A 24,793-nucleotide genomic window follows, 5' to 3' on the forward strand; every position below is an offset into this window, starting at 1 on the left:
ATAGCCATTGCCTTGAGTACTTAGTAAAGAATATCTGACCCCACCCTCCTAAGCACCTGGTTGTGCAGTCATGTACTTGAGTGAGCAAGAGGGAAAAGGACAGGACTTTATTCCTGTTCCTCCACTCCCTGCATCCCCCCTACTTCCCATCAAAGCTGATGCATTTTGAAGCTCAGCAGGGATGGAATTACTGTCTCACAAGGGCAGGGTTTTCTCATCACCAGGTGTCAAAGCTTCCCATCTCTCTGGTGTTCCTGTGGCAAGAAACCTCCCTGGAGTGTCTGTTTCCTGCTAATGAGACTGAAGACTGGCCACATTAGTGGTGGGAGTTTGTAGAGCCCTTTTGTTCCTCTTTGGGAAAGGAAGATCTGGAAACATGGAAAACATTTTTTTCCCTTTTGTTTCCTGTCCCCTGCTGCCATAGTTGCTCCTCTTAAAGGTGTGGATTGCACCAGGTAGCTGCCAGAACAGGTCCTGGTTGCTTGTAGGTAGCTCTCCCCATGCTTGTCATCACTCACTTTCCCTGCAGGCTGCACATGTTTTGCCCTTAGGCTGGAGTATTCAGGAAGGGATGTTTCACACTACTTTGTGTTTTATTTCCATAACTGTTTTGGGCCAAACTGGAGCAGACTTGAAACCTGACATGACATGGCTGGTTAAAATTGTCCCTCTTGGTTTCCCAGGCAGCAGTTATATTCACAGGCCCTGCAGCAGCTGCAGTGCTATCAAAGGTGGAGCCAGCATCCATAGGAGTGGGAAAAGAAGTTTCCCTTTGGTTTTGTTGGGTTTTGGATTGGTCCCTAGGTATTTAGTGCAGAAGAAAATAATGATTCTTCTGTAGATCTGTCCAGGGTCCAGGAAACACCTCTTGCTTGCTTAAAATTGTCTAAGGGAGGAGGAGTGAGCACACTCAGGCATCACTAACCCCAAGCAGGAATGGGAGATGTTGGAGCAAGCTGCTGTGTTCTCAGCTGCAGTTTCTCTGTTGCTCTCCCACTTGATGCCCACCCTGCCATCAGCAGACCTGTGCATTTCCAGATTGCCCCCCATTGCTCCGCTAGGAGAACTGGGGCATGGTCACTTCCTGGAGTTTACTTTTCCTCTTGTATTCTAATCCATGTGCTCACATGCAAAGAGCTACTCATTTCCTCAGCACCTCTGCCAGAAGCTTGTGGTCATGAGCAGGGGAAAAGGACTTGAAGAGAGGTGTGTTTGCTCCCTGCTATGAGGAGAAGATGGGGGAAGACTTAATTAAGGACAGTGTCTCCTTCCATAGTCTTCAGTTTGTGGGGATGGTGAAGCAGGTAGGAGCAGTGGTGCTGACTCTTGAGGAAGCTGAAGGCAGAGTCAGTGGATTCAGCAGCTTCTATGCTGCTGAATGTCCCCATTTGCACACATCATGCAATGCCATGCAGTTGCTGCTGCTCCTAAATCTGTCGCTGCTTGAATGGATGTGCAAAAGCTCTCAGCCAGGCTTTGTGTGGGCTTGATGTGAAAACTCCTTTCCCTCATGCTGTAAGTAGCCTGGAAAGCAGGGCTGAAGATTGAGTGGGCTTTCCTTCCATCTTCTATCGCTTTGATTTAATAGTCCTTTAATGTGAGGTATTTATGTTAAACTTCCCTGCTCTCTTAAGTAAGTGGGGCAAGGGACACAATCCCTTCCTCCCCTTTCCTTCCATTTAATCATAGAATTTGCAGGCCTTGATGATGTCCCAGTGTCACTTAATTGGTGACTTTCCCCAAGGTTTGTTGTGTTGGGTAGCTGAGATCTGAAATCTCTGGGGTTGCCTTGTTGAGCTTGAAGGTGATCCAGGCTTGGGGAAGCGATTTTTTTAGCAATTATTATGAAATCTATGCTGCATATATATGCTGTGCAGAAGATCTGGATATTCTCAAAGCTTCCTGTGTTGTGGTTTCAAGTATAACACTTTTTGCACTAGCTGCCTTTAAAGAAGCCCGGTGAAGAACTAGTGCCCAAATGACAGCCAGCTGCCATGTGTTATAGTTTTATATACATACGGATTTTTTAACACCACACAAAATGATCTCTCAGCTTCCTGCTCTCCCTCATGACAGGCAAGTGCCAGAACAAGGACTGGCTCAAAAATCTGTTCTGGCCCAGAGAAACAAATGTCGAAGACCCAGAGCTTGAGACGGAGGAGACCAAGGCATCTGTGGTCTTGCAGGTCTGCTCATGGTAGCCCAGGGCCTAGTGTTGGTTCCAGGAGTTAGGCCCTTGGAGCTGTTCTCCCTCACCTGCTTCCCTTCTCCTTCCTTTTTGTTTACCATGTAACATACCCATGGGATTTGTTTATTACTTTTCCATATAGATTAGTTCTTTGTATATAAATGACTGAAAAAATGTATGATAAATAAGACAGAGTCACCTAGTTTTGTACCTATCGTGTTTAACTGATGTGAGCTCAGCGACAAGCCGCTCTCTATTTTGGTCTTTGTGATGTTATACTCTGCAGAAATGAGCAAATATGATGACAAATAAAAATATAGAGATAATATAGATTGTACTTAAGCTGCCTCTGTGTGCTGTTATCTGTCTGGCTTGTCTGAACTGATTTTTTTTTTTTTCAAGTTTTGATCATTTCAGGTGCTGAGGCTTAGGGCATCCGTATGTCCTGTCTTTGTAGTCCTTGGGAGGAGAGCTTTGTGCCCTTTGTATATTCAGGAGCTAATGGAGAAGCAGTGCTACAGCAGCCTGGGGCCAAGGCATCACTAAGGGCCCAAGGCAGGAGTGAAATCCATCTGTCTAGAAACCTGAAGTGGGAGACTTGATCTTGGGTGTGAGAAAGGAGAGCTGTGGGAGAAAGGGGGCTGTTTTCTCTGAGACAAGCCTCAGCAAGTAGCAGCTGTTTTCTTCTGCTCTGGGGCACTTTGCAGTAGCAGAGAGACCATGAATGTAAAAAAAAATTGACTATAAAACCCAGAATGACCATCTGAGTGCTGTGAGGTTGGGACCCGGTCCACTTGGCATCAAGGGAACATGCTCACCACTTCCACCCCAGCTCCAAGGAAGGGTGGCTTTTCCCTATGGGGAACGGGTCAAGCTTCACATCTGTGTAAGGCACCTGCCATACTTCCTTCCCCTGCCACCCACAGACACCAACTCATTGCTTTCCTTCTTGCTGTTCCTAAGTCAGAATGAGCTCACTCAGCAGGGATGTTTTTAGGGTAGAGCTGCCCTGATTGCCTCTCCTGCATCAGGTCAAAGGGTAGCCTGCAGGGAATTTTTCTAGCAAAAAGCATTCATTCCTAGGAAAAGATGATTCAGCACAGCTGAACTGCTCCTAGAGGCGAGCACTTATATCCTTAATATCCTTCTTAAATTGAGGAGTCCAGAACTGGACACAGTAATCACCTTAAGTACTGTGTCCAGTTCTGGGCTCCTCAATTTAAGAAGGATATTGAGACACTTGAACGTGTCCAGAGAAGGGCAGCGAGGCTGGTGAGAGGCCTTGAGCACAAGCCCTATGAGGAGAGGCTGAGGGAGCTGGGGGTGTTTAGCCTGGAGAAGAGGAGGCTCAGGGGTGATCTTATTGCTGTCTACAACTACCTGAAAGGAGGTTGTAGCCAGGAGGGGTTGGTCTCTTCTCCCAGGCAACCAGCACCAGAACAAGACGACACAGTCTCAAGCTGTGCCAGGGGAAGTTTAGGCTTGAGGTGAGGAGAAATTTCTTCACAGAAAGAGAGATTTGCCATTGGAATGTGCTGCCCAGGGAGGTGGTGGAGTCACCGTCCCTGGAGGTGTTCAAAAAAGGACTGGATGTGGCACTTGAAGCTATGGTTTAGTTAGTCATGAGGTGCTGGCTGATAGATTGGACTTGATGATTTTCTGAGGTCTTGTTGATTCTATGACATTTGGAGGGTGATGTTCTGCTTTAACCTTGCTTAAAGATCCCTTCTCTTCCAGAGACAATAAAAAAAAAAAAATCCTGTGTTTGTCCCAAAAAGTCATGAATTGTCCCCCCTCCTTGTGTCTTTTTTGTGCACATTTGTGAATGTGCCCTGCAGCAAAGCTGGAGAGAGCTAGAAAAACCTGGTCTGAGGACACAGCTCTGTCCTGGAGTTGAAGAATGACCAAATGCACTCTCACTGTGGAAAAAAAAAAGAGAACTTGCTTTATTTGTAAAGTCTACAAAATACAGAGGAGTCAGGTAGGACACATACCATAAGTCAGAAAATAAATAAGTTTGGTTTTTTGTTTTGTTTTTTTTTTCTCTATATAAGATAAAATGTGATTTGCATATATAAAATATAAAGTACGGCTCTGTACCAACATCCTGGCTGTGCCGAGAGGTGGAATGGCAAAGAGGACGTGAAAATAACTTATGTTCGTGCAATAAATAAACCCAAGAGGAGCTGGAGTGGGGGGATGCTAACCACAGTGCCCCTCCACTAGTGGCAGGCACCTCTCTCCAGGAGGGGATGGGGGCTGCAGCCAAGGGCGGCTGGCGTGGCAACTGGGGCATGAGCAGTGTTGGCAGAGATCGGGAGGGGAATCGTCTACAGCAAAGAGGGTCTGCCTCCCCTTTTATTTAGCAAGGCCAACTCTTATCCAGCATTTCAGCCTGCTGAAGAGCCAGCTGTCAAACACCAGTGTCCAAGCTGGAGGAAAACCAAAGGGAGGAGACTACCTGTCTGCCAGGCTCCCAGGAACAGGGATGCTCTCCACCTTACTTCCCACCTCCTGCACATCTACCCTTCTCTCTGCCTCTGCAGCTCTGGCTCTTGGGGGCCAGGAGCATCTTTCCATGGGCTTTGTAGGTGGTGGAGCACCAGGGAGTGCTTGGTGGGGCTGTACAGTCCAGCTCATGGAGAGCAAAACAGTGTTTATCTCTGCTCCAGCTGCCTCCGTTTCCTTCCTGCCGCGTTTCAGAGCCACCCAGCCAGCCAGGCTGAGTGTTCTGTAGGCAGGAAGAGGTGTGAAGGATATGTATGATGCAGAGAGATAAAACAGCACCACTGCTTCTCTCCTTTGTGGACAACAGCCTGGGCTGACCCACTCACATCCCCAGTTTTCCTGTCACCTCTGGGCTCCCCCAGCACCACAGCTGTCACATCACTTTCCCATCCCACTCACCCTTACCAGGCACCCTCCTGCAGCCACTTTCTCTCCCACTCTGGCCTGCCACTTTCCCTTACCATCTCCATCTCCAGAGACTGCAACCACATTGTCACCTCCCACCCCGCTCTAGCCACAGTCCAAGTTGTGGGGCAAACACTGATACCTCTCTCCATGGTATCCCTTCTGCCCCTTGCTCTCTCCTCCCTCCCTGGCATGTGCTCCTGGAGTGCCTGGCACACACTCCGCTCTCTTATGCTCTCCTCAAAAAAGGAGGCACCCAGGGTTTTCCTGCCAGCTTGGAGCCATGAGATGCTTCCCACTGCTGCCTGTGTGGGGTCACCCTCTCCTGCCTGCACCCCTCTAAGTCAAGGAGTGCCCAGCCAGGGAGGCTGCATCAGGGGATGAAGCTGGGTTGGAGGGAAGGGGGCTCTTGGGGCCACTGCGGGGGTCCTCTCCTCCAACCCCAGCACCCATGCTGTGGCAGCCCTGCCCACATGGGGGAGCTGGAGGTCAAAGGATGAGAGGAAGAGGATTTTGGGCACAGGACCCATTTGGGAGGTGGTCAGGGAGGTTATGGGTGATGATTCATGGGGGAAGGCACCCCGGGGGGGTCAGTTCCCACCCAGGGGATGGAGGCCAGCACTAGGAGTAGGCGGCCTGGTTGGCACCAGACTTGACGATGGTGATGACGCTGGCGGTGGCCACCTTGGTGGAGGGCCCATGGGTGGCCACGGTACGGGCAAAGCCCTGCAGGGCCTCATACTTGCCACGGAGTGTGTCAAGCTCCAGGCGCATGGCAGCATTTTCCCGGGCTAGCTTGTCCACTTCCCACTCCAACTCCATCTTCTGCTTCTGCAGCTCTTCCTTCTGGCAGACACGCTTGACCCGGCAGCTGGCAGCATAGCCCCGGTTCTTCAGAGTCCGCCGACGCTGCTTCAGCCTTGCAACCTCCTCCTTGGAGAGGCCTCGCAGGTGGTGATTGAGCTCCCGCACTGACAGCCCCATTAGCTCCTCATCTGACAGCAGCGGTGTGTTCTCCCCCAGCTCTCGCTTCACCTAGTGGAGAGAAAGGCGGTCACCCAAAACCCCCTCAAAACCAGAACCCTGGCCCCCAGCCCTCAGATCCCATTGGTGCTCACCTTCAGGGCCTTGCTGGAGAGCCCGTCTGCAGCCATCCTTGCCTCACGCTGACCCTGCCAAACAGCCAAGAGAAAAGCTGGTCAGTGCCGGCCCATGCCCCTTGCCTCAGAGCAGAGGGCGCTGACCCTGCTGGTCCCCTGCCCAGTGTCCACGTCCCCCTCTGCTGGTGAAGTGACTCATCCCTATTCCTTTAAGAAGTACATGGTAATAATAGTAACACGGAGTTACAGTAATAATAACAGGGGAAGGTTGTCCCTCCCAGTCCTCCTTTATCCCACGCCGAGGTGGTCGTGATGCTGCTCTGCCCAGGGGACTCGAAATGCTCCAGCCCAGCTGCTGGAAAACCAAGTCCTTCCCCCAGGGAGGAAAGGTGGGTAAGACCCACCTGAGGCTGAAAGGAAAGTAAAAGCAGGAGCCCCACGGGGCGAGCCCGCGATGAAGCCACATAGCTGGGACCGGCGTGCAGGTGTCACCCCACTGCTATCGTGCCCGGCGGGCGAGGGCACCACGGCTCTCGGCACAAGGACCAGGTGTCTGCAGGATCCAGTGGCCATGGGTCGGGGCTGTGACCACGCGACGTAGGGGGACGAGAAGCGGCCGCCCCGTGATTCAGCAGCCCAGGGGGAATAAGCCACCGAAGCGGCGCCTGGCCGGTAACTCCCCGTCCCTGGGGCAGAGAGCCGTGAGCCGAGACTGCAGCCCAGCAGCCTCTGCCTAACTCGGGGAGCCTCCTCCCCAGTACGTGAGCCCTGGAGAGGTGCGGGAACCCAGGACGGGGCCGAAAGAGCCGCGCGGAGAAGAGAGGGGCTGGAGGGGGGCGGCAGGGAAGGTGGAGCCGTGGAGGCTGAAAGCTGATGCAATCCGGACTGGGGAGCCGTCGCGGAGTCGGGAGACCAGCGACGGTTCCCTTCGGGGCGGTGGCCGAGATTCGGGAGGGAAGCGCAGATGGCGGTCCGATCGCGGACACCGCCACCTCCCTGCCTCGGACCCGGAGGCGGCAGAGCGGCCTCCAGCCGGCATCGAAACCTGCCGCCCTCTTTCCTGACCACTCCGCGTGGGGAGAAGCCAGAGGCGGGAGCGGAGGGGGCCACCCCAGCGGGGTCACCCCGTCGGGCCCGACGAAGCTTACCGGGTAGCCGCGCTGGTCCCTGCGGGGCCGCTGCCGGGTCGGGCCGTCGGGCGGCGCCTTCAGCCCCACTCCCCGCGATTACTCACCCGCGGATTCTTTTCATTCATAAAAACACAGTCATGCGGTGACGTCACCTCGCCCCGCCCCCACTGCCGCGCGAGGCGACCCCTGCTCTTAAAGCGACAATTTCCCTTAAAGCTCCCGGGGTGACAGCAGTGCCTCTGACGCTGGCAAGAGTATTAAATAAATGCAGCCATGCTCCTCCGCGGCTGGCTTCTCCCCAGGTTTAAGGATGACGCACGCCCGGTGAACGGCCCTGACCAGAAGCTGAACGCCCCCACCCAAGGCCAAAGGAATGGGACTGCTGCCGCTTTAAGGAGCCCCTCACAAAGATGGCGACGCTGCCTTCCCGCCCTTTTCTGGGCTAGCGGCGGGCGTGACGCAGAGGCACGAACTGCTCTCCCCTGCCCCAATTGACCCACCCCGGGAGCGGCGCCATTGATTGGCCGCTCTGGGGTGGGCGGTGCGCGATTGGCGCTGCCGGAACGGGCCGGGAGTCCGGCACAGGGAATGCTGGGAGTCCGTCGTGCTTTGCGGGCGCCGCTGCACTCCGGGCGCTAGAGCCGGGCTTACCCGGGTCCGCCCTCAACCCCAGCCCGCCGGATCTCGCTCCGCCTCCGCTCCCACTCAGCCCTCCCCATTCCCCCGGCAGGGGAGCGGCTCCACCCAGCACGAGCAAGCGGCGGAACGCCGGGGGTGGCCGTGGAGGGGCGTGTTTTCCTCTGAGGCAGCAGAGTAAGGCCCTTGAGAGGGAGGTCAAAGGTCTCCATGAGTCGCTGAGAAGAAGTGGCTGCGCTTTCGAGAAGAGCTAGAAAAGAAACCGCAGGCGCCGGTGCCGGGTTTTCCTCTCGGGCGGCGTGTCACACTGACAGCTTTCGATTCTCCTTGCACTGGGTCGCTAAGTTTAGGGAAGGGCGGGGGCAAGGCTCGCCCAGACGTAGCCTGTGCCCCTGGGTTTCCCTCAGTACACAGAGGGGAAGCCACCTGAGGGTCCACGACGATGCAGTTCTTTGGCCGGTTGGTGAATACAATCAACAGCGTCACCCAAATATTTACAAACCCATACCGGGTGAAGGAGGTGCCAGCTGCAGAGTATGCTGCTCACACCTGTCTGAAGAAAGATGGCAGGGTGGTCCTGTATAAGAACAGCCTCACTCGCTCATGGGATTGTCTGCTGGTGAATCCCCAGAGCCCACAGGTCGCTTTCCGGTAAGTGATAGACCTTAAAGAATCACTACTCTAGCGTGAAACTGAACACCCGAAACCTCCAGCGCTTGCCTCCTGTGGGTGTAGGGTGACTTGTTGGTCAGTAGGTGGGCTCGTGAGGAGTGAGAGGCCCTTGTCTGTGCTGGTGGAAGAGTCGTCACTGAAACAGCTTGTCAGAACAGACAGTGCAAACACTGTGAAAACAGGCAGTTGTGAAATAAGTACTTGGCTCAGAACATGCACTCATAGCTGCTGCTGATTTAGCATCTGGAGCAGAGGATACTTAAGCCCAAAAGTTCCTCAGGGGGAGGAGATGCTCTCTGCTAATGAAGTTGTCACCATTCTATCCTTGGAACGAGCATGAGACCAGATGCAGAGGAATGGGAAAGTCGCCAGCATTAACATTTAGAGAAGAGCTGCTTCTCTTAGATACATGGGATGGAGTTTGCTTCTTTAAGCAGGACCAACCCTGTGTTTGCCTCTCCTCCAGGCTCTTCCAGCTCGACAATGAAGCAGATGCTCTGGCACATTTTGAGCAGTATGCTGGGCAGCTGCGCCCTTTCTATGAGAGCTCGCGCCAGCCCCTGTCACTGGAGGATCTCCAACAACTCAGTGACTGCCTCCGCAACCACCCCAGCTGGACCCCAGCACACGTTGCAGTGGAGATCGGCCATCGGGAGAGCTTCCGGCACAACCATGTTCTGAGGCAAGTGGTGGAGAGAGGTCTCTGGTGGGCCTGGTGGTGGAAATGATCTTGGAAGGGCAGACTAGGCCAGATTAGGGGATTCCAGTAGTGGGAGCTGCTTCCTGGTGGGAGCTTAGCACCTGTGGTTACTGCAGGGAATTGAGTTTCATAGTGCCAGCCGTGGTGTGTCTTGCCTGTATGATGGATGTGGTAGCAAAGGGGATCCGATGGTCACTGTGTATTGGTGGGCTTTCATCCTACTGCTGTGAACATCAGCCTGGAGCTCTACTGTTTGAGCTATGGGATTTAAGTGTTTTGCTAGAAGCACTCACTAGATGCTTAGAACCCTTGTGGAACTGCATTTGGGAGGAGGCTGTGGCTGACTTTGTAAACCATAAGAGAGTAGACTATCTGGAAACAGCTTTTGACTGCAAACCCTTGCTCTTCCCATAGGGAAGTTCACTGAGGATAAGGGACACTAGTGACGAATTAGGGGGCTGAGGGCCTAGTGGCAGCACCTCTGCCAGGTTACTGACTGTAACCCATCTCCTGCCTTCCTTTGGGTAGGGAAATCTGCTCTTACATGGTGGGCAGAGGTAGGAGCGATATGTCTGGGAGAGGGTCTGTGTCAGGGCTGCTTGGTGGCTCTTCCTAGTGCTCCTTCCCTCGCAAAAGGCCGGGCTTTCCAGAACCTAGTGGTTCCCACCAGCTGAGTGTTTTGCAGATGTGGAAGGTGCTTTGGTGTCAGCTCCCAGGGCAGCGGCAGCAGCACATCCTTGTCTTCACAGTCCTTCCCTGACCTCCTGTTGCTTTGTCTCTTGCAGCTGCGTGAACAGCACAGAAAGTGAGAATGGCTGCACCCCAATGCACCTGGCATGCCGCAAGGGAGACATGGAGTGCCTGCTGGAGCTGCTGGAGTGCCACGCGCGGGTGGACACCACTGACAGGAACGGGGAGACCGTGTTCCACTATGCTGTGCGAGGGAACAGCCCCCACATCATTGAGGTGCGAGGGATCTCAAAGCAGAGGGGAAGCAGTACAAGAATAGGTCCTTCCTATGGTGTGAGGAAGGAGATGGGAAAAGAGCTGGAGACAAGGCAAGAGAAAGTCAGTTCCATCTGCTGCAGCATCAAGTTCACGCTCAAGGCTGATTTCAGCCTCTTTCCTCCCCCTGCACCTGTGCCGTTTCCCGTAAACATGTTCCAGATTCCATCCTGCAGTGGAACAAGGATTTCAGGCAGATTTCATCATTGCTTGAGGCCTTCATGCTGCTGTTCTTCAGGCCCTTGGCTGTCCTCCAAGCAGGGTATTTGATTCTGGGCAGAGTGCTCCCATTGGGGAGTGTTTGTTTAGGCTGCTGTGAGGGAGCATGCACTGCCCACAGACTGAAGGACAGTTCAGAGCCTCCCTCAGCTCTCCTGAGCTGCAGAACCTGTTGTTTGAACTGAGTGGCCTTGCACAGGGGACAGCAATCAGAGCCTCAAGACAGAGACAGTCTGAAGCCAGAGGCATTCTTGATTGCTGAGAAGGGCTGGGCAGAGTGACGGGGTTCGTAAGGGTGTGGGTGGACTTCCACCTTGGGTTCTTCAGGTCTGTCAGCTCCCAAGCACCCAGTGCAAGCATGAGACCAGCTTTCCTCTATGGCTGCAGTCCTCCTGTTTTCCCAATACCTGTTGTGACAGCTCTCCCTTTGCCTGTGCTGGCATTTCCTAATGCAGGAGGGATGACAATCATGGATTAAAAAGATAACCCCTTCCTTTATTTCTCTGATGGCAGGAATTTGGCTTGTTAAAGAAATACTTCCATGTCTGACCTGTCTCCTGTATCTCTTTTTCTGTCTTGATTCCTTGCTAAAGCAGAGAAAATTCCTGCTTCTCTTGTGCGTGCCAGGCTTTGCAGGGCTTCCCCAGTATGGCAGTGGGATATTTTTAGGTAACAGGTCTTAACATTTATGGAGAGAGTAGGAAAATTTCTTCAAACATAACCCCACATGTATGTTTTAAATAGAATCTTCTTTGTATCTGAAAGCAATGGTGGAGTTGCAGAGGAAGCTGAGCTCCTGCCTCATTCCTGGCCCTGGTAACTGGTGGGGCTACAGCAGGAGAGGAAACCACTGATTTCAACGAGTGCTCCCATTCAGTGGGGCTATGCTTGGCTCATGCAGTGGAAGACAAAAGGAATTTGCTGGGCTGCAAGGTGATCAGACACCTCTCAGCCAAAAAGGCTTCACAAAAGCACCCAGGCCAGAGGAAAAGGGAACAGAGAGCAGTGATAAACCCTTTGAGAAGAGAAAACAAGGAGCACTTCCATAGCTGCTCTGTTGGAAGCTGGGGTGGACAGAGCAGGCTTTAGCACCATGAAGAGCCCAGTGCTCCAGGTTCTATTCTTGGATCTCAGGAAGATTGATAGTGCTCTCCTGTGTCTATTTATGTATTGCCTCCTCTTCCCAGCTCCTGGGCAGAACCCCAACTACTGGCTTGGATCACTTGAACCATGAAGGGCTGTCTGCTCTGCATCTTGCTTGTCAGCTGGGCAAAGAGGACATGGTTCGTTCTCTGCTGAAATGTGGTGCCAGGTGCAGCATCATGGGGACATTGGGCTACCCCATTCACACAGCACTGAAGTTCTCTCAGAAAGGGTAAGTAACCACTGGGCTGCCAGAACAGGGCTCTTCCTCCAACCTGGGAACCTGCCTTCTTGCTCAGCATTGCTCCAGACTAGACCCCTTTTGGGGCAGTGCTCAGTAGGAAAATGTCCTATGCTGTCCTCTGCTGCCTCAGCAAATTAACAAAAGAACAGAGAATTTTTGATACAGGAAAGAATCATAGAATGGTAGGGGTTGGAAGGGACTTCTGAAGATCGTTGAGTCCAATCCCCTTTCCAAAGCAGTATCACCTAGGGCAGATCACACAGGAACACATCCAGCCAGGTCTTGAAAGTCTCCAGAGAAGGAGACTCCACAGCCTCTCTGGGCAGCCTGTTCCGGTGCTCTGTTCCAGTCACTCTCACAGTAAAGAAATTTTTCTTCATGTTGAGGTGGAACTTCCTGTGTTCCAGTTTGTATCCATTGCCCCTTGTCCTATCACAGGACACCACTGAAAAGACACTCATCCTTTCTTCTTGACACCCAGCAACACCCAGGTTGTATAAAAATACGAATAAGATCCCCTCTCAGTCTTGTCTTTTCCATGCTAAGCAGCCCCAGGTCTCTCAGCCTTCCCTTATAAGAAAGGTGCTCCAGTCCCTTAGTCATCCTGTAGCCTCTGTTGGACACTCTCTAGTATATCCCTATCCCTCTTGAACTGGGGAGCCCAGAACTGGACACCATATTCCAGTTGTGGTCTCACCAGGGCAGAGTAGAGAAGGAGGAGAACCTCCCTTAACCTGCTGGCCACTCTCCTTAATGCACCCCAGGGTACCATTAGCCTTCTTGGCCACAAGGGCACATCACTGTCCCATAGATAACTTATTGTCCACCAAGACTCCAAGGTCCTTCTCTGTGGAGCTACTTTCCAGCAGCTAATCTGAAAGAAACACTTTCAGAAAAAAAACCAAAAAAACCAGTTTTTCCTTGAATTTCTCTCATTTATTATTTATTATTTATTTATTATTATTATTTAGTATCAGACACTGGGAGAAAGATGGGGATTTTATTAAAAGAACTGTTTGTGAAATACTTTTTCTCAGAATGAGCTGTGAGAAGATGATTTGCTGATGCTTAAATAGTACTTGTAATTGCTGTACCTCAGCCTTGGAGTGCTCTGATCCTAATAAACTTTTGTTTCAAAGCTTAATTATTCCCATCTCCTGTGGGCCAAAGGTATTCTTGACTCTTGATAACATACTCTGGAACTGAATCAAACGAGGCATGATGTTTATGCCTTCTTTTGGTTTCCCTGGAGAAATAGGACTCTTTTTTGCTTTATAATGCTTCATTTTCATAGAGTATTACATGTGGGGCTCTCAAGTCAACACTGGCTGCTGCTAGCTAATTTTTCAGCACTTTGAAAAGTGCTTTCCTCCAGCATTAGAGACATATTCACAAGCCAAAAATGTGTTTAGGTCCCTTAGTTTGCAGTGAGGTTCCATCTCTTGTGCACAGTTGTGGTGGTGGTGGTGGTTCAGAGTGGAGAGCATGGGCTTGTTTCAGAAGTCTACCTACCCATGTTTTCTAAGCACTAGATGTTTGTCTGTTCACAACAGATGTGATTTTTTCACACACAGGAAAGTATGTGGGTTGTTAATTTCAGCAACTATTTAGCTATTTCAGTTTTATCCTCATGTTTCAATGGAGAGAGAGGGAGAAGTGAAGAATTTCCCCTTGTATCTTGAGAGTTTCCAGAAATGCTGTATTTTTATACTGGAGAAGCCCCCAGATGTTGCTTCACAACTTGGAACTGGGAAGGGATTCTCCTGCCTCCTCCAAATGCTGTGCTGCTTGCTCGCTTCCTCTTGCAGCCTTCCGTTCTAAAAAGAGCAAAACAAAGCTGCAGCTGAAGAGCTTGCAGGTGTTGCAGAGAGCATGCTGCTGCTGAAGGATTTCCCAAAAGGCCTTGAGTGGGAGGCAGGGGCTGATGTGAACAGAGGTCTTGAGTCAGGATGGCAGCCACCCATCCCTTCATCACCTTGTCTTTACTAGGTGTGCCCAGGCCATCCTCGAGGTGGATGCCAGCCAGGTTCGCTCCAAAGACCCACGCTACGAAGCCACTCCACTGCACTGGGCGAAGAAGGCAGAGGTAAACGGAGCCAGTCTGTGGTGAGGGCCTGTGCTACCACCCAGCACTGGGTTAATTTGTCCTGCTGCTGACCTCTCCCTTTCCTGTGTGCATGTGCAGAGCTCTGCAAGTGTCAGAGCCCAGCACGCAGCCTGGTGTTTGGTTCTCTTTGCCCTGTGCTGATCAGTGCTCTTTGCCATGGTGGTCAGAGCATTGGAGCCTTGCAGTGAAACAAATGGGTGGGCTCATCCCTGTATGTCACCCTTGGCTGTGCTGCTGCCAGCTTGTCCCTTTTCCCTTTTTGATGGGGAAATTGCAGTGGTGTCACTGTTACCCCTGGGGGGAGCTCTCTTCTCATTAGTGACAGTTTCACCGAGGGAAGCAGATTGATGCCTTGCAGATTGCAGGGACAGTGTGAGTTTGGCACTGAGTGGTTGCATGTCATGGTCCTTCTTCCACCAGAGATAGGCAGATTGGTGGTGTGGTAAGCCATGCTGGAGCACCTGAGTAATGCTTATTAAAAGCAGAGAAGATTCCCATGTCAGGACTGTTTTCCTTCCTGCATTTTCACATCCCTCTCAGAAATGTCCTGTGGATTTTCAGAGAAGGCATAAATCTGCTTAGCTTACAAAGACAAAGTCAAACTTTTCCCCTCTAGTCTGCAAGGATTCTGGCCTGAGTAGGAACTATTTTTTCTCCATTGCTCTCAACCAGTTGCTGTATTTGTGTCTAAGTCCCCAAACAGCCAGAAGCTCTAGCCAGATTGTGAAACCATCTGTGGCAAAAGACAAGAGAAACCCCATCTTCAATGCTTGAAACAATGCAGCTGATCTCTGCCAGCAGCCATATCCAGGCTACAGGTCCTGCCTTTTCCCCTGCTTTGCTTGCCATGAGACTTGGATCGTTTGGACACCCAGGCAGTAGACTTCACGTTTGCTTTCTCTCTTCTTGACCTGGCACATGCACCACTTGGGCACAGATGACACGGCTGCTGCTTGAGTATGGCTCTGAAGTGAATGTAACCAGCAGGACGGCTGACATGGCTCTGCACATTGCTGTCAAGAGGGGGCGCTTTGACTGCGCCATGGTGCTGCTGACATACGGGGCCCGCACCAACGCCAGAGGTCAGGATGGCAACACACCCCTGCATCTGGCCATGAAGGTGAGTTTTCTGCAGAGGCTGCTGGAAAGGAGAGGGAGGATTTTTGTGAAAGGCTGAGGCAGTGGCAGACTCCTTTGATATTCTGGCTGTTGTCTTTCATGAAGTGATCCCTTGTGGGTGCTTCAGCTAATGAAAAAGGGAGAGAGGGAAATGAGAAGTCATGTAGCCAAGGGGAGGGTGGCTGTTGACTGAGCTTTCTCTTCTCCTCTAGCATGACCACCTGGATATGATCAAAGCAATCATCGTGTTTGGAGGAGATGTTGAGATCCCCAATGATTTTGGCGAGACAGCAGGGCTGTTGGCAGCCAGGACCAGCAAAGGTGAGGGAGCATGTCAGCAGCTAGCATCCTGTCCCCCCTTGGTGGCTAGAACGGCGCCTTGGGGAGAGGTGAAAACATGCCAAGCGTGAGTGCTGCTTCTCCAACGTGCTCTGCCAGCTTCTAGTCACTCACAGGGTAGGCACTTCCTGAGCTGGTGGTGTAGGCTTTGTATTAGTAGCACTTGATGAATTTTTCTTCTGTGAAGCAGAGATGAAAGAGGAAGAGCTGGCACGTTTCCCCTCTTTCAAGCCATGATGTCAGGCACTGCAGGCTCACAGTGGGATGACACAGTGCTGCTGAACCACCCAGGCATAAGCAGATGCATGCAGTTCTTCGGTGGCAAGAAGTGTGTGGCGCACACCCTTGAAGCTGCACAGCTTTGGGTAGCCCTGCTGTACACAAGTTCTGATGCCTGGCACTGGGGGAGAGAAACCCAGGGTGTACCCTCTTCCCTGGATCATCCCAGAGGTTGTGTGAGGGTCAGGGCTGCTGTCAATTTGGCAGAGCTGCCCCTGGTGTGCGCCTGCAGTGATTCTCTCTCTGATGTGTGACTCCCCCTTCGTCACCTAAGGTGCGAACCGGAAAGTGCTCTTAGACCTGCTGCAAACTGTAGGGACTGAACGCTGCCACCCACCCAACCCTGACTCCCCAAGCCTGGCACCATCTGCCGCCTCCTTCCTGGAAGGCCAACCTTCCTCTCGGAGCAGCTTCAACGGCTTAGGTAAAGCCTTCCCTGGCCCTTCCTCACTCTCTCTTCCTGCTTCACAGTGCTTTCTCAGATCTCTTCTTCAGATGGGCTGCACTCTAGGGACTGCCTCCTAGCTCTCAGTTTCTGGTCACTGTCCTCATTTCAGCTGTTGCAGGATCCCCTCTCTTTTCTCTGCTTGTCCTCTGTGTGTGTGTCCTCTAAACTTTTGTTTTATAGACCTGACACAATGCAGCTGTGTAAAAAGGAAAGGGAAGATTGATTCTCTTTTCTGTTCTGGAAGAGATGTAGGTCTTAGTTGTCTGCATGTACTTGATCCACTGAGTCATACAGAGAAGGACACGTACTTGCTGGTTTGATTTGAGGACCTTCCAGTGTTGTGCTGGGCACAAGAAAATTAAAAGTGTTGCTCATTTGCATCCTGGAAGCTGGCAGTTGGGAGAGGGAAGGGATGAAAGCCAAGGATAGGTGACCCTGGTCCCAAGGTTTATGTTACTCATAGGAAAAGCCTACCTTAGGACATACGATTTGTCATAGCTTGTGCTCTGTGCTGCCCAGACTGTGTGAATTAGTCCATGGGTCTATTCTAGGTGTCCATCTGGGGAGCTTCAGAGCGTGGGCAGAGGCAGTGGGAGGGGTTGCAGAGTGAGCAGTCGGTGAATCGACCTGGAGCAGGGCTCTGACCCTTGTGAAAGGGATATGCACACGGATAACAGCCGCTTGTCGGTGGTGGTTTCCCTTGCAAAGGCCCTCCTGTGGGGCTAGAGGACAGCCCCCTCCAGGCCCTGGAATGCATCTGTGTCACCACAAGCCTCTGTTTGGTGACATAGAGAACGTTCTTCTCATCATGGCCTTGTGAAGGTGACTCCCCCAGTTTCAGCTCTGCAGTGACAGAGCAAGGCCCTTTTTCGTCACGGATTCTGACCTTTGAAGAAACTCCTGACCACATTCGTTGTCGTCCACAGCCACCTTCTGACCTGGATACTGGCAGGAGTGTTTAACTTCTCTCCCCCTGTTCTGTCTTTTGGTTTCGCAGGCTGGCTTCTCACCTAGCCTGGATTGGTGCCCTGCTCCCAGGGTAGCACACCTGGGTGTGCATCAGCTGAGGGGTAATGACAAGCCACCCTGTCCCCACAGCTCTCCTGCCTAGGTTACCTCAAAGGAGTAGATCTAGATTTTATCTTATGGCTTGCAGTAAGCTGCGTAGCGAGCATGCTGCTGGGCTCTGCCTTCTCTTTCTCCTACTGTGTTCATCATCTGCTTTTACAAGTCCTTCATCTTTGCCAGTGCATCTCCAGTTGCCTGCTGTAAGGGATGGGATTTCTCATCTTTGGTGTGGAGTTTAATCTGGGGGTTACCTAGTGGCTATGGGTAAGATGCCTGGTGTCTTCTGCAGGGAGTTTTATTTGGTTGGGAATGGAATTGGATGTTCTCTGTGTCATTATTGTGGAAACTGTTTACTGCACTATTGGGAAGTTTGGGTACCCTGACCAAGCTTTCTAGGGGCAGAGAGAAAGCAGGGAGAATAATGTAAGGTGTTCTAATTGATTAAGCATAATTTGTTTGGCTGCTGTCTGTGAGGTACACTTTAGAGGGGTCACATAGCAGAGCAGTCTGTAATAGTTTTTCTTTTTTTCCCTTTGCATGTTCCTGGCCCTCCAGGATACCAGGACCTCCTGTATGTTTCTACAACGCTTGGACAGTTGTTGAAGGCACCAGATGTTGTGGACTCTCCCACTGAGGGCAGAAGAACGTAAGTGAGGAGGCAGCTTCTGTCCACATTCCTATTCGACTTGAAGGTGAAATCTAAGTGTGTGAATTCTCCCACCCACACCCCTGAGTGTGTCATCCTCAGAGCTGACATTATTTAATGTCCATTGATATTAGCAGTTTTTGCCAGAACCTTGTGACAGCTCTCTGTTCCCATAGCCACCACCAGTTCCTGTCTGCAGCCCTGGAGCTGCAGTGGAGTCTGAGCTCAGCAGGTGAAACCCCTATTCTGTTCCTCCCCTCTGCCACTGGGCACCAAATGCTGTTTTGGTTTGTGATTTTCGCATCTCCATGTGCTGCCCTGATGCTCACCCAGTTCTTTTGCCAGGCTGTGCAGTGCCTTGGCGGTGCCTGCACCTCACCTTGCAGGTTGGCATTGAAGTGCTGCTAGCAGGAGCTTAGGGCTGTCTGCTCTTTATTTGTGATGCAATGCCCACTACTGCCTAGTAAGGGACCTGGATGCAGTTTCATCTTGTGAAAGTCTCTCTGGTGCAGATTGTGGTAGTTTTAGGCTGTACCTTTAAAATTTTCCACATATCTTGAACAGAAAGTATTAGAATGCAAATAAATCACTATTGGGTGTAAAAAGGAAAATAATGATAAGTTCTAAACAATCCATTGGAGAGATAATGGACACACAAAGGTTAGGGATGGCTAAAAGAGCAAGTGGTGGTGCACCAGGTCTGCCCAAGTCCTATCTGACAGTGTCCAGTCTTACTTGCATCTGAGGAAGCACCACTGGATTTACCTGCTCACTGATTACACTGCTGCAGTGTGCCTGTTGCTGGTGTTCCCATGTAGCATGCTGTGATTCGTAAACTGCCCCACAGCTCCCAGTCATCTGTGCCTGTCTCCCTCCAGTCATGACCGCCTCCTGTGCCTGGATGGAGGAGGCATCCGGGGCCTGGTGCTCATCCAGCTCCTCCTGGCTATCGAGAAAGCTGCAGGCCGTCCCATTCGGGAGATTTTCGACTGGATTGCAGGGACCAGCACTGGAGGCATCTTGGCCTTGGCTATTGTACATGGTGAGCACGGTGCAATTAATGGGCCCCTTCTTGCTGCTGTGAGGCAAGCAGCCTCTCTGAGTCCCAGCTGAGATTCGTTGTCCCTGACAAGGGAGGGAAGGGGCGTTTGTTAATGAAGGAAATTCTGATTTGTGCTTGCTTCTCATGGCATCTGGCCTTGAGCAGTTTGGGGGGTTTTACGGGGTGTGTGGTGACAGAGTGCAATGTTCTGTTCTTCCTGCTTTCTGGATGGGGATTTTACAGCAAGGCACTCAACACTTTCTGGTAGCAGGAAACTGCGCTCCAAGCTTGCCCTTCCTCTTCAGGCCCTGCCAGTCATGCTGCTGAGGCCTGAGCAGGTGACAGGCAGCTTGGGAAGGGGATAAGGTTGAGAGTGCTGCCTCCCAGGTCCCACTGGTCCTGCAAAGTCCCAGCTCTGATATGCTCTTTGTTCTGCCTGCCCTTCCTCCCACCCCCTGCTCCTGCTGATGCCGTTGCCCGTCCCAGGGAAGTCCATGGACTACATGCGCTGCCTGTACTTCCGCATGAAGGACATGGTGTTCCGGGGCTCTCGGCCCTACGAGTCAGAGCCCCTGGATGAGTTCTTGAAGAAAGAATTTGGGGAAAACACCAAAATGACAGATGTCAAAAAACCCAAGTAAGTCCTGCCTGGGGCTGTGCTGGTTGATGTTCTCCTGACTGTACTTTATACCTCTCAGCAGATATGCTCAGCCTCTCCTTAGAGCAGATCTGGAGGAGCATGATGTGCAGACTGCTATAGCCCTGAGTTTGTCATTTTTCCATTTTATGCTTATTCTGCCATATCCTCTCCCCCAGGGTTATGGTGACAGGGACATTGTGCGACCGGCAGCCGGCTGAGCTCCACCTTTTCCGAAACTACCCTGTACCAGAGACAAAAATCTCCACTGAGTACAAGACAAGTGCATCTTTCAAACCACTCACTCACCCAGAAGGTAAATGCTGGCACACAGCAGTTCAGCTGGTCAGCAGGGGAGGTAGCTGTCCATCAGAGAGAGATTTCTTGTTCTTCTTCCCATTATGATAAAATTTGGGGGTGGCCAAAGTATGGCTCATCCCTGATCTTGACTTGTAGCTTGGTCTTAGTGATGGTTCCCTTTTGTCCACTCTCCTCCTCCCTTGGCTTCTTTTGTACCAGGAATAGGGGCTGTAAGTGAGGTTCATGAGGAGTGGTCTGATAGAGCAGTCCAACATACAGTCCATACCTTTCCCTGGGCTCTCGGGAGCAGACTGATATGGAAAAGCTGTGTAACTGAAGCGTGCAGCCCCCTCCAGCTTACTTCTCACTTTGTCTAGCAATCGTAACTGGTTCACCATCAAAATAGCAGCAATGAAGCTGGTTGAGAGTGAATTTGACCCAAGATCACATAGCAAGTGTTGAGGACATCTTGTAAAGCTTCCTAAAATAATCCTGTGCATCCAAGCAGAGGCACTACTGTTGGGAGAAAGAGGCACAACTGTCTAGGGCAGGGTCTTTGGGGTTTACAGGCCCTCCTGCTTCATGCTGGTGAAGGCAAGGTGCTTCTTGCACACAGGAAGATTGCTGCCTGCTTTCTCTCCCTCTAGACCAGCTGGTGTGGCGCGCTGCCCGCTGCAGCGGTGCAGCTCCCACTTACTTCCGGCCGATAGGTCGCTTCCTGGATGGTGGGCTGCTGGCCAACAACCCCACCCTCGATGCCATGGCAGAGATCCATGAATACAACAAGACTTTGATCAAGAAGGTGAGGGAAATCCTGGTAACTGGGCTACCCCTTGTAGGTGAAGAGGATTTGGGAATGGAGTGGATAAACAAGTTAGCAATGCAGCACCCTGGAAGGGGATATGTGTTGGGAATCGCAGAATCACAGAACATTAGAGGTTGGAAGGGACCTCCAGAGATCACTGAGTCCATCCCTCCTGCCAAACCAAGATCACCTAGGGTAGTCTGCACAGGAATGCATCCAGGTGGGTTTTGAATGTCTCCAGAGAAGGAGACTCCACAACCTCTCTGGGCAGCCTGCTCCAGTGCTCTGTCACCCTCACTGTAAAGAAGTTCCTCCTCATCTTGAGGTGAAATCTTTTGTGTTCAAGTTTGTACTCATTGTTCCTTGTGCTCCTTGAATGGGGGCTGAGAGGTGAAATTCCCCTTCTGACAAGGGTGTCAAACAAGGAGGCAGCCCCATTGTTCTGTCCTGATTACTTTGAGCAAGGCTGACTCAGTTGATGGTATTGTGTTGCCCTTGATGCAATTCTGCAGGGCTTTTTTCTGCCCAAAACTAAATTGAGAAGACAATTGAAAGAGGGCACTCTGCAAGGCTGAAGAGTGAATGCCTTCTGTAGTGTGGCAAGTGGCTCACAAAGTTGACTAGCTACTGGCAGCTACTGCTCCTTGCAGATGAAAAGGGCGGCTTGTGGCTGAGATGACTGAAAGAATCAGACTGTTTCACAGGCACCTGGTCCTAGGACTCATCTTGGGAATGATTCCATGGGTTTGGGTACAACCAGAGGTGTAAGGGACAGGACAGTATGGGTTATAGCTGTTTCATCAGGCAGTACTGAAGGGGGAGGATGTAGGAGAGAAAAGGCTGCTGAGCCTTTTGCCTTGGTTTTCAGAGCTGTGAAAGACTCCCTAAGACTGCTGTAAAAGACATGTTCCACCTAGATTGTTGGTCCTTGCAAGCAAAAGATTTGTTTGTCCACAGGGTCAGAGGCAGGAAGTAAGAAGATTGGGACTGGTGGTGTCCTTGGGAACTGGGAAGCCTCCGCAGGTCCCAGTGAGCTCTGTGGATGTTTTCCGCCCCTCCAACCCTTGGGAGCTGGCGAAGACTGTCTTTGGGGCCAGAGAGCTTGGCAAGATGGTGGTGGATTGTGTGAGTACTGGAAGGGGAGGGGATGGTGGAAGGCTCCTGAAACTCCTTGCAGGGAAAGAGCAAACATTTCCAGTATTCAGCTTCTTCCATTTGGGAGAAAATTCTGTTTTCTTGGAACTGCTCTGACCATGGTCAGATCAAGGAATGAATGTAGTAGGTAACTTAAGAATTGTGGGAGCACAGCAGGTCTCAAGCCTTGTCTCCGTCTGGGGTTTTGAGTGTCCAGGGAGGTTCTTGCAGCTGAAAGGAGCTGAGGACAGGAACTGTGGTCAGTGACCTTTAGGAACAGTTGTAGGTGTGAGTTCATGAAACTCAGTATCTTTCCAGGAAGCATTGATTATCATCTGAGCAACCTGGACCAAAGCCCAATCATGCCTTAGAAAATAGCAATCCCTTTTTCTTTATAAAAGCTTTGTTATCCCACAGGAGAAGTTAGCAAATGTCAGAGAAGTGGGAATATCACTCACAAAGCAGTAGCTCAGAGCTGTGACTAGGGGTGTGTAATAGGCACACATTCTTCCATGCTTCAGAAAGAAGGTCATTAAATGTTGTGCATGAAAACATTCTAAGTGACTAAAAGCCAGACAGATCAGAACTAAAGTCCTGACTACAGTCTTAATTCTGTTGCTTTGTCAACTTTTAGCTTCCTAAAGGCAGAAAATTCTGAAAGAGGTCCCTCTGCTTCCCCTATTTGAGGGCTTGCAAAGAAGCTGTGCCAGGGTAGCCCAGAAACCCTGCAGTAATCACAGGCTCTGTTGGTACTTGGACAGAAATGAATAGAGGTAAAATCCTAAGGAGGCTGTAATTAAATTATCCTGGAGGTTTCTTTAAGAGAATTTATCTGATGCTGTGATGGATGGAGGATCTGTAGGGTGCAATTCCTTATGTCCCAAGGATCAGGAGCGTGGCTGTTCTATTAAAAACCGAGCAAACAAACAAAAGCCATCCCACTCTTGGTGGTAAGCAGTGCCATCCAGGATGCACTTGCCTCTGGGTTTCCCCTCCTTCCTCTGGGGTTTGTGCTGTTTGACTTGGTGACAGGGGAGCCTCTTGCAGGCAAGGGAGAGCAGTGTGGCAGCTGAGCTCTTAACTGAGGGCCTGTTTCTCCTGCAGTGCACTGACGCAGATGGCCCAGCTGTGGAGCGTGCCAGGGCCTGGTGCGAGATGATGGACGTCCCCTATTTCCGGTAACAGCTTCCTTTCTGCTCTCTGCTCAGACTGATTTTTATCCCTCTCATTTCAGACCTGGCTGGGGCATGTGTCATCCCAAAGAGTGTCACCTCCAGAGGCATGCCTGCCCAGACCTGTTCCCTTGTCTTCTCTCCTTGTGCCTCAGTGATGTAACATGGCCCACTGTATGAGCTGAGGCACTGAGCACCCCTTGTCTGGTGTCAGTTAGTGGGGGTCAGGGAATGCTGTCTAACACAGTCCTTCCAGGATATGTGTCCTGTCCTTTTCCAGCAGGCAAAGCATGTTTTGAGACTCAGTTGCTGAACTTCAGCTCAGTTTCGAGTGTGGTTGGGCCTTGAAGGAGGGGCAAGGCTTCTGATTTGGAAGCTTGATAGATGAGGGCGAGCGGACACCCAGGACAGCTTGAGCCACTTGGCGCAGGTCTTATGCTTGGCAGGCTCTCTGCCTTGTGGTGGTCATGTCTGTGCCCAGCTGGTGATGCTGTCTTGCTGTCTGCAGGCTTAGCCCTCAGCTGCACACAGAGGTGATGCTGGATGAGGTGAATGACACCGTGCTGGTGAACGCTCTCTGGGACACGCAGCTTTACATCTACCAGCAGCGTGAGCAGTTTGAACAGCTGGTGCAACATCTCTGCCGATGACTTACCCTCAGGTTCCCATCCTGCCTCCCCATGGCAAGGGGCAGCAGACACTAAAATGGCTCAGATTTGCCCTTGAATTAAGGTGTTGAGTAGGGGGAGGGACTACTACTACTACTACTAGGGAATTAACTGTGTGTAATAGATGGCAGTGCACATACTGGAGTGTATTCTGCACCAAACCCATGTATTTCTGGACAGCTGTCAGATGCTGATGGTTACCTTTGTGCTGTACCCCACCCGTGCTACTGTGCTCGGTTTTGCTGCCCTGTTCTCAAACTACAGCCCTCCCCAGAAGCCAGAGCCCTCGCCTACCTGTTGTGAGCTGTAGCAGCAGGAGTCTGTCTCCTGTCTGTGCAGCACCACTACTGACAAAGCACTGTGCACCTTCTTCTACCACAGAATGAGCCAAGGCCAGATAAGGCTTCAGGGATTATTTGGGCCTCTGAGGCCCAGGTGTTTCAGAGTGTGTAATACGGAGAAAAGGGTTTATTCTTCCCTCAGCACACCCTGTTTGAAGGGGAGCAGAAATGCTGCAGCTTTCTGAAGTAGATATGATGCAGAATGTTGTGACCTGCCTTGGGAGGAGGGGCTACCTTTCCAGTTGCCAGTTGTCTTCTGTAGCACCTTCCTCTTTCCCCTCTGAGATGGGCTGGCAGCCCAGGGTTGGGGCAGACCCCCAGAGACTGTGTTGCTGTGCTTTCTGCTCAAGGGCTGAGACGTGAAAGCCTGTCTTGACTTAGAGCAAGCTCAAGATGGACAACAGCCTTGGCTTGGTAGAGAAATTGTTTCTCTTTGTTCTTAGTGTGGAACTGAAATGCACTGAGATCAGTTCCTGTCAAAGAAGCTGACCCAGTGACAACTAGGATTTACTTTTTTCACTGCTAGAAATCCCATTATGACTGCTCTACCACTCAGTGTTCCTGCAGTAATTTTTGCATATGTATGAATAAATTATGTATCTGTTTGGAGTTGTTTCGAGGAGTAAACTGAAAAACTGAATTCTTCATTGTGTCCTTTTTATGGCATGGACTGCTGCTGTGACCAGTGCTGCTATGTAAAACTAATATCACCTGAAATAAAGAGAGGTTTGTGTTTGG

The 24,793-nt window shown here is 51.3% G+C and overlaps 2 protein-coding genes across 3 annotated transcripts; one reads left to right on the forward strand and one right to left on the reverse strand.

Annotated features, from left to right (window-relative positions):
- Positions 1-4,138: 4,138 nt before the first annotated feature.
- MAFF (MAF bZIP transcription factor F) lies at positions 4,139-7,456 on the reverse strand. Its single transcript, XM_054386634.1, has 3 exons — positions 7,436-7,456; positions 6,220-6,273; positions 4,139-6,136 (listed from the first exon to the last, which is right to left on the reverse strand). Exons 1-3 carry the CDS (start codon positions 7,454-7,456, stop codon positions 5,723-5,725), a joined length of 489 nt encoding a protein of 162 aa, XP_054242609.1. The 3' UTR covers positions 4,139-5,722.
- Positions 7,457-8,409: 953 nt separating this feature from the next.
- Positions 8,410-24,786, forward strand: PLA2G6 (phospholipase A2 group VI). 2 transcript variants are annotated; one of them, XM_054386673.1, is made up of 16 exons: positions 8,410-8,618; positions 9,106-9,321; positions 10,125-10,305; positions 11,751-11,938; positions 13,940-14,036; positions 14,995-15,177; positions 15,389-15,497; positions 16,069-16,218; positions 17,866-17,956; positions 18,835-18,998; positions 19,485-19,635; positions 19,815-19,951; positions 20,583-20,737; positions 21,698-21,865; positions 22,979-23,052; positions 23,555-24,786. In XM_054386673.1, the coding sequence occupies exons 1-16, from the start codon at positions 8,410-8,412 to the stop codon at positions 23,694-23,696; spliced, it is 2,415 nt and encodes an 804-aa protein (XP_054242648.1). In that variant the 3' UTR covers positions 23,697-24,786. The 2 variants fall into 2 exon arrangements, with proteins under 2 accessions (XP_054242648.1, XP_054242649.1); XM_054386674.1 differs by lacking the exon at positions 16,069-16,218.
- Positions 24,787-24,793: the final 7 nt, after the last annotated feature.

Source organism: Indicator indicator, chromosome 14, assembly GCF_027791375.1.
Source record: "Indicator indicator isolate 239-I01 chromosome 14, UM_Iind_1.1, whole genome shotgun sequence".
Taxonomy (NCBI): domain Eukaryota; kingdom Metazoa; phylum Chordata; class Aves; order Piciformes; family Indicatoridae; genus Indicator; species Indicator indicator.

Bases quoted from the DNA above. Each gene is read 5' to 3' on its own strand.
- MAFF (XM_054386634.1), bottom strand. From the start codon at position 7,456: ATGAATGAAAAGAATCCGCGG. The intron at 6,274-7,435 runs GTGAGTAATCGC...GCTGTTTGGCAG, and splicing joins TGAATGAAAAGAATCCGCGG to GGTCAGCGTGAGGCAAGGAT. The intron at 6,137-6,219 runs GTGAGCACCAAT...TCTCTCCACTAG, and splicing joins TCTCCAGCAAGGCCCTGAAG to GTGAAGCGAGAGCTGGGGGA.
- PLA2G6 (XM_054386673.1), top strand. From the start codon at position 8,410: ATGCAGTTCTTTGGCCGGTTGGTGAATACAATCAACAGCGTCACCCAA. The intron at 15,498-16,068 runs GTGAGGGAGCAT...TCGTCACCTAAG, and splicing joins GGCAGCCAGGACCAGCAAAG to GTGCGAACCGGAAAGTGCTC. The intron at 21,866-22,978 runs GTGAGTACTGGA...TTTCTCCTGCAG, and splicing joins GCAAGATGGTGGTGGATTGT to TGCACTGACGCAGATGGCCC.